The sequence below is a fragment of the Lacerta agilis genome, chromosome 16, assembly GCF_009819535.1.
Source record: "Lacerta agilis isolate rLacAgi1 chromosome 16, rLacAgi1.pri, whole genome shotgun sequence".
NCBI lineage: Eukaryota > Metazoa > Chordata > Lepidosauria > Squamata > Lacertidae > Lacerta > Lacerta agilis.
In genome coordinates, this window is record NC_046327.1 from 20,559,837 (window position 1) to 20,568,284 (window position 8,448).

The 8,448-nt window shown below is 43.1% G+C and overlaps 1 protein-coding gene across 1 annotated transcript; it reads right to left on the bottom strand.

Moving 5' to 3' along the window:
- Positions 1–691: 691 nt before the first annotated feature.
- SPINK2 (serine peptidase inhibitor Kazal type 2) lies at positions 692–7,729 on the bottom strand. The gene is made up of 4 exons (XM_033173855.1): positions 7,663–7,729; positions 6,621–6,661; positions 3,896–4,005; positions 692–887 (listed from the first exon to the last, which is right to left on the bottom strand). Exons 1-4 carry the CDS (start codon positions 7,712–7,714, stop codon positions 839–841), a joined length of 252 nt encoding a protein of 83 aa, XP_033029746.1. The 5' UTR covers positions 7,715–7,729; the 3' UTR covers positions 692–838.
- Between the last annotated feature and the right edge of the window lie 719 nt (positions 7,730–8,448).

The window sequence follows — 8,448 nt, forward strand, 5'->3', positions numbered from 1 at the left end:
ACAAAAGTTTGTTTGCAAGTTTGCTAATAAATTATTACTGTTTTGTGCATCCCCTGCGTTGTTCAAATGTGTAATTATTACCGCAGAAAAAGAACAGGAAGAAAGCCATTTGGAATTTGAATGTACGTTTTATGTTTTCATTTGAACTGAAGCAAGTGAAAACACTCAGAGACTATCAAACTGAGTTTGGGTACGCTTGGGAGTGGGGTAGAACAAATGCTTCAGACCAGCGGGTTACAGAACTACCATTACTTGTCCTTCAGACTGTCTTTCAAGACAGAGTTAGTCCCTCCAAAGATTCCTTCTTGGCCTTCCTCGCTTCCTTTGGCTGCTGACGAAGCCATACTAGCAGCACACATTCTTTTCCTTTCCCTGAAGCCGTGTGAGTTCATGCATTCTTTGCTTAAGAAGGAACCACTCCTTAACCAGTGAATGATGTTGGCAGTCCCAAGTGGCCTCTTCCCACTGTGACCACCCACTTGCATGTTCTACAACAGCTTAAAGTACCCATCTGATTCCTGTGTGTTCAGCTTGCAACTCACCCCATGTTTATATGTAGAAGCTAAAATCACCGGGACACGGAACACAATAAAATAGAAGATGGGGAATCTCCAAAGATTGTAATTTATGGCTGCAACGCAACACACACACACAAACACACACACACACACACACGAAGCAACACCGCCTATTTGTTCAACAGAACACCTGTATTAAGCGAATTCAAAAGTTGGGTAGAGCAAACGAGTTTGTTTCTGTTGCAGCAGTTGGAAGGCACTTTTAAAATACGGTTTCAGTTACTGAGCCGGCTACAGAGTTCACTTTCTTGAAGCTTATCTCATGAGCACGATGTCTTATAAGCAATTTCTACATTTTTTTCATGTTCTCTGTAAGAGAATGCAAATAAAGGGAATGGCAAAGCATTAGTCATCTGCATTAAGCTATCTATAGAACTGCAATTGACGTGTGTGTGTGTGTGTGTGTGTGTGTGTGTGTGTGTAGGGGGGCGGAGAACAGCACTTAGTGTATTCCTCCTGCTATATTTCATCTGCACTAGAGTGCATGATAGACTGGGCTGGAAAGGGACAATTTTGAGCATGCAATTTCTCAAATTTTGTAAATCAGTTATCCGCATGTAAAGTGCTTTGTATATAGGAGATTTTACCCAATAATTGCTACAAAAGTGTTTTATAACTAAGCAATTCATTTACAAAAAACAAACAAACAAATTGGTGTGCTAATCTGATGACTGGAAAGGCAGTGTATTTTTTAAAAAGTAAATTTAAAGTGCTATTAATATATGAATTAAAAATGTGTGAAAAAGCATTTAGAGCAAATGAAAAAAAAATACTTTTAACAACCGCAATGACAAAATGACACTAATAGAAAAAGTAATTGTTTCATTGTATACTGTGTTGGTATTATTTTAATGCGAAATAGTAAATAAGTATATTGAATAAATAAATAATAATGAAGGTTTACAAAAGCAAATGCATAGTAATAAGCTCAATGACCCAATGTGTCACTGCAGTCATCAAATGGCATGTCTTTTTTTCAAAAAGGAAAGATGAAAAAGCAGCCTTAAAAAGATCTAAACCTCTTGGAGATAATGCTTCTTTTCTATTTTTCCAAAACCAAACTCAATTCTCTAAAGACTGAAAAGAAACCCAAGAACCATTTGGGGGGGGGGGGGAGACACAAGAGAATAACTATTTGATTGCAACATTATGTAGATGCTTCATAAAAAGGGATTGAATAAAATCCTAGCTATTCCAAGGAATGTACCTAGTGTGGAAACAGCCAGACTCCCATCTCAAGAGAAAAAAAACATTTTTGCAAGGATCCCCATCCAGATATTATTGTAGTAGTGTTACAGGCCTGATAAGGAAACAAGGGAATGTTGAGGGATAAAAACTCACTTACCCAACTAACCTCAAGAAAATGAAACAGTAGAAAGATGATGGAACATTTTAAGTGCAGCAAAGGTGGCAGAAAAGCACCTGTTTTCCTACAGAGCCCATTTTGCTAACGTGTAGCTGAGGTAAGTTCTATAAGCAGCACACTCTGCTCTGACATTAGAACCAGAGACAGGGGTGAGGCAAAAAGGGAATTGCAGCCTCTTGCCGCTCCCCTCTGCCACATCCCACTCTGTACCACTTCATGGGTGGGCCTGCTCTGGCCAGAGACATGCTGCAGCTAGAAGCCATGGCATGGAGGTGAACACAATTAAGTTTCCTCTGGGATGACTCCACATCTGGATCCACTGGCTGACATATTTGGAATAGAAAATTAATGACTTGGGGGCTCAAAGACCTACTACTTCCTTCCCAACGAAGAGCTTTTATGCTAGCAAGACTAAACACTTTCCTCTCCACAGTGACCACAGGTAGATACTTGCAAATTCCTTATCAAGCCCGCCTGTGTGCCTGTAATCAGGGAGTACCAGATCCACTGGACCATATTCTTTTGGACTGCCCTTTGCACAGCAGACTCCGCAAACAGATGCTGAGCAAGATATTGGATCTGCAACCCACGGCTCCGAGAGAAAGCCAAATGAGGTTCCTCCTAGCGGATAGGGACAAGGACGTTACTGCCCCGGGGGCCTCCTTTTTAATCTCAATCTTACCTAAAAGGGTTCTTAATGAATCATCCCTCTAGGGAATAGACAGGGTGAAGCAGAACAATCAAGTACCTTGTGATCCTCAACAGCCTCACTCCTGTCCCTTTTAAGTTTATCCTAATGTTTTGAAACGTTTTAACTTGTAATGCCAATAAAGGTATTTGTATTTTATTCTATTGTTACCAAGTCACCATCCTGAGGGTCAAGGTGAGGAGTGTCACCTCCCTCCACTTTGTATCACCGGAAACCTGATCACTATAACCGTAATATTAATATAATATAACAGCCAATCACCCATTCCCACCACCCTTCTGAGTAATACCCCTCCTCAGTCTCTCACTATATATAAGGGTCTGGTGACTTCTGTTTCAGTGTATCTGAAGAAGTGTGCATGCACATGAAAGCTCATACCAAGAACAAACTTAGTTGGTCTCTAAGGTGCTACTGGAAGGATTTTTTGATTTTATATTTTGTTTTGACTATGGCAGACCAACACGGCTACCTACCTGTAACTGTATATCATGGAGTTGTGCAGCAAGGTGTTCAGGTGAAGTGATACAGTGTTGGAAAGGAGTTTAACATCACTCACCACCTGGGTATCTGAGAATTTACAACTGATGTTCTGCAAGATGAGCAGTCCTTCATGAACCTAAGCTCTGCAGTGTTGTAAATCAGTGGAGATCCTCAGGTCCAATCACCCCTCTTTTCACTGCTGTAGGATTTAACTTTTTCTCATGTTCCATTCCTATACGATGGCATTATATGTATGCAGCCCCTCTCATTCATTCTTCCAAGTATGCAGAAACCCCTCCCCTGCCTGTTAGTTGGCACAGGGCCACCAAGTTTGCTATTAAAATGACCTGGAAGCATCTTGTTTGTTTTTCAAGTTTTCCTTCCACCTGCAGTGTGGGGATTGACTTGACGGTTAAGATTCCCATGGACCTCCGGATCTCTTCTGTAGTGCATGTACACCATTTCTGCTACACTATAATTTGAATTGTGCATTTTGAACTGGGAATGTACACAGGGGGATGTACCAAGCAGTCTTTTGTCTCTTTCAGCGCCATGATTTTCTGAAGCTTCCCAACTACTTCTCAGAGAATGGTTAACTCTGGAGAGAGGATACTGAAGTAAAGAGATGGTCCATTTAATCAAGTATGAAAGTTTTGAAGACTTCTTACCAATAGCTTCAAAAGTATGAATTAACTAAAAGCCCAGGTTGACTATCTGTAAACCTAAGACTTTGGTAGACAGAATCAGTTAGTTTCTAGTTACCTGTTTGCAGCACAAAGCATACACTCATTTGCGTAAGTTTCTCCATCAGTCCCACAAACAGGATTAAAGTTCCTTGGGCATCCAGGTAGAGTATATAAGTCGCATCTGGGCTGAGAATGAACAGATTTACAGTACTGATGTTTATTCAAATTGTATTTTTGAAATATTAATTCAGAGTAGCATTTCTTCAAGTCTCAAAAATTCCAATTTTCATGAAGCAAGCCTACACACAGGATCAGTTTACACAGATAAAGTAGCATGATAAAAACATGTGGCTGTGAGGAGTGCTAGGTATCGTGAAAGTTGAGTTCACAAGTCCATCCACATATTGTGTAAGTTCCATTCAATTCACAATTGACAACTTTGTAGGAATGAAATTATTGCAAACTTAACTCCACACCATGCATGCAGCCAAGGGGAGGGGGGACAGGGTGCTATCTGACAAGCTAGGTGGTACCCATAACTGCATGCTGAGCTTCGGTGTGGTTGAATCACTTTGTTTCTAATCTGCATCAGTTTTGTATGTGTTAATTCATAAGTCTGTTCCCTTCTGTTTTTGCAGTAATGTGATTTTAAAAGCTATACAAAAATTCATTTATACTGATATACAGGTAACTTGCAACTTACATGCATTTAGCTTGTGCAATTTCAACTTTTATGCGGTTCAAATCACGCAAATTAAATGTGCAGAAGGTGGAGAGCTTAAAAGCTCTTTTTGCACAGTGTTTTCCTGGTGCAGAAAACTTTCTTACCGGTCTCTGGGAGGCTCTAGCAAAATCTTGTATGGCCCTGCAAGATTTCACAAGCCTTCCAGAGCCTTGGGGGGTGGGGTACAACCTGTTCAGCATGCTGGGTCCAGAAGGTAAGATTGCTCACACAGAGCCACTTCCAAGGAGGTGGTTTGACGTACATGTGTCATCCCCAGAACTTAACTCCTGCACAAGTTTTAAGTTATCTGTACCTATTTTATCCCAAAATGGATAAAATTATTATTATTACATTATTATTTTTTCAATGTGCACAGTTCAAGTTCTAAATATATTTTATCCTAAAACACCTTTTAAGAAACCCGTTCGGTGGTATTTTTGAGCAGGGGACTGTACTGAAAAATTAGCAAGTGTGAAATGCAGAGGATAATTTATGTTCCTATCCATGTTTTAGCCAAGGGATGTGAATTAGTACCACTTAAGAATGCAGGCTTAAGCAGTATGTGGACCGAGAACTCCCAGAAGTGCAAGCTGGATTTCGAAGGGGCAGAGGAACCAGAGACCAAATTGCAAACATGCGTTGGATTATGGAGAAAGCTAGAGAGTTCCAGAAAAACATCTACTTCTGCTTCATTGACTACGCAAAAGCATTTGACTGTGTTGACCACAGCAAACTATGGCAAGTTCTTAAAGAAATGGGAGTGCCTGATCACCTCATCCGTCTCCTGAGAAATCTGTATGTGGGACAAGAAGCTACAGTTAGAACTGGATATGGAATAACTGATTGGTTCAAAATTGGGAAAGGAGTATGACAAGGCTGTATATTGTCTCCCTGCTTATTTAACTTATATGCAGAATTCATCATGCGAAAGGCTGGGCTGGATGATTCCCAAACTGGAATTAAGATTGCCGGAAAAAATATCAACAACCTCAGATATGCTGATGATACAACCTTGATGGCAGAAAGTGAGGAGGAATTGAAGAACCTTTTAATGAGGGTGAAAGAGGAAAGCGCAAAATATGGTCTGAAGCTCAACATCAAAAAAACTAAGATCATGGCCACTGGTCCCATCACCTCCTGGCAAATAGAAGGGGAAGAAATGGAGGCAGTGAGAGATTTCACTTTCTTGGGTTCCATGATCACTGCAGATGGTGACAGCAGTCACGAAATTAGAAGACGCCTGCTTCTTGGGAGAAAAGCAATGACAAACCTAGACAGCATCTTAAAAAGCAAAGACATCACCTTGCCGACAAAGGTCCGTATAGTTAAAGCTATGGTTTTCCCAGTAGTAATGTACGGAAGTGAGAGCTGGACCATAAAGAAGGCTGATCGCTGAAGAATTGATGCTTTTGAATTATGGTGCTGGAGGAGACTCTTGAGAGTCCCATGGACTGCAAGAAGATCAAACTTATCCATTCTCAAGGAAATCGGCCCTGAGTGCTCACTAGAAGGACAGATCCTGAAGTTGAGGCTCCAGTACTTTGGCCACCTCATGAGAAGAGAAGACTCCCTGGAATCTTGGAATCCCTGGAATCCCTGATGTTGGAAAAGATGGAGGGCACAAGGAGAAGGGGACGACAGAGGATGAGATGGTTGGACAGTGTTCTCGAAGCTACTAACATGAGTTTGGCCAAACTGCGAGAGGCAGTGAAGGATAGGCGTGCCTGGCGTGCTCTGGTCCATGGGGTCACGAAGAGTCGGACACGACTGAATGACTGAACAACAACAACAACAAAGAATGCAGACTGAACAAAATCCACTGCACCTATACACACACACACACATACATATACACATACATACATAAACAAAGGACTAGAACAACCTTCCTCAGCCTGCTGCCCTCCAGATGTTCCGGACAATAAGTTCCATCAGCCGATGGGAGTTATCCAAAAATCATCTGGAGGGCAGCAGGTTGGGGAAGACGGCACAAGAAGATGGGGGTGATGGGACACCGATGGGAGTTCTTTAAATAATGGGCTCTTCTTGTTACTCCCCCCACTATCCCTAAACTTACCTCGGAGAGGCTTTCCCCAGAAGGAGGCAGCAACATGAGTCCTGAGGGAAAAGAGCAGCCATGGGTTATGAGAGCAGCATGCCATTCCTACACCTGCCATGAACACACCTCCCTCCTCCTTCTCACCTTCCCCAGACCCTATTGCCAACTGATCCAACACCCCCACCATTCGCAAGAAGGGACAGGAGCCAAAGTGAGCCTTGCCATTTGCTCACATGCACCGCAGCCAGTGCCATTTTTACATATAAGCTAAACCAGCTATAGCTTAGGGCCCCACTCTCTTAGGGGCCCAAAAAAAAATAAAGGGGGGAAAATTGGATGTACATTTCCAAAATAAAAGATAAAAAACAAATAAAATAAAATGTGCATACAGCAACAGTGTTTTGTGTTGTGTAGGCTCCTATGATGTAAGTAATGGGCCCCGCCTGCTAGCCGGCTCCCTAAAATATCACTGGTTTGCTCATTTCTATATATATGGTGCCTACATTCTGCATGGAGTGGCTGTAACAATTACTTTCATAAAATACATATTTTGCTATGTGCAAATGCCTTTAGATACCTATTAGGTCCATAAATTACCATATAGCATATATTCAACACAAAAAACAGCTACAATTTGTTGTTGACAAAGGACAGCTGGACATATAAAGGGCCCCATTACCTTCAGTAGGTTAGGGTCTCATCAAATCTAAATCCGGCCCTGCCCTGTTGCCAACTGATCCAGAAAACTGATCCACTCCACCCCCCCTTCTGGATCCACACACCCCCAATGCGTAAGAAGGGACACGAGCCAAGGCGAGCGTTGCCATTTGCTCACATGCGCCGCAGCCCGACCTTCCCAGAAGGAGCAGAGGAGCAGGAGCTGCTTGAACAAGGTGGCAACCCAACTCTCCCCTGGTTACCGTGGCAACGCGGCCTCACTCCTCCTCCCCCCACCCCGCTCCCGGTACCTCAAGAGTGTGTGTATTTGTGGAGGGGAGTGAAGGATGGAAGGAGGAGGAGGAAGGGGGCAGAGGGCGAGGGACGCTCGCGGCGCGGGTACCTGCCGCGAACCACAGCAGCAGCACCGGCGGCGGGAAGCCCGACCATCGCATCCCGGCGGCGGACCGGAGGGACCTCGGAGCTCCCCCTGAAGGGCTTTCGCGGCTCCGGCTATAGCGCCCGCGAGAGAGAGGGGCGGCCCCGCCCTCCGCTACGCCACGCCCCCCTCGCCTCGCGCCCCTCCGCTCGCTCGAGCAACTGACTGCCCTGACCACGTGACCTCCCGAGCGCTGAGGCGGCCAGTTGGCAAAAGGGCCGTGAGAGAAGACCGCGGTGACGGCGGAGGGGGTCGCTGCCGGACTGTGGTGTTTCTCTCCCGCCTTTTTTTTTTATGAAGAAAATATTTCAGTTAAACAAGATCAAGGGGGGGGAAATAATGAAGTAAAACGTGCATTAAAAAAAAACCCACAACACCCTCCACTATAATTATATACTGTACATACTTGTCTAATACAAATGTATATAAATGAAAATATTATTCTAACATGTATACATTTATTTATAACCTCTCTCTCTCTCTCTCTCTCTCTATATATATATATATACTTTTCAAATATGCCTACACACAATCTACCCGTTATTATGTTTCAAGAGTTGTCACGACTTCTACTCATTGAATAAAGGCGACTATAGATTTATCTTCCCAGTGGTTAAGTATCAGCAATATTTATCAAAAACTACAGGATACGTTTGGATTGTGGCTTCGAACACGAGCAGTTGGGAGTGCACTGGAGCTGGAATAAACTCTAAAAAAAAATAAAAAAATCCCCCTATTGTATAACACCTC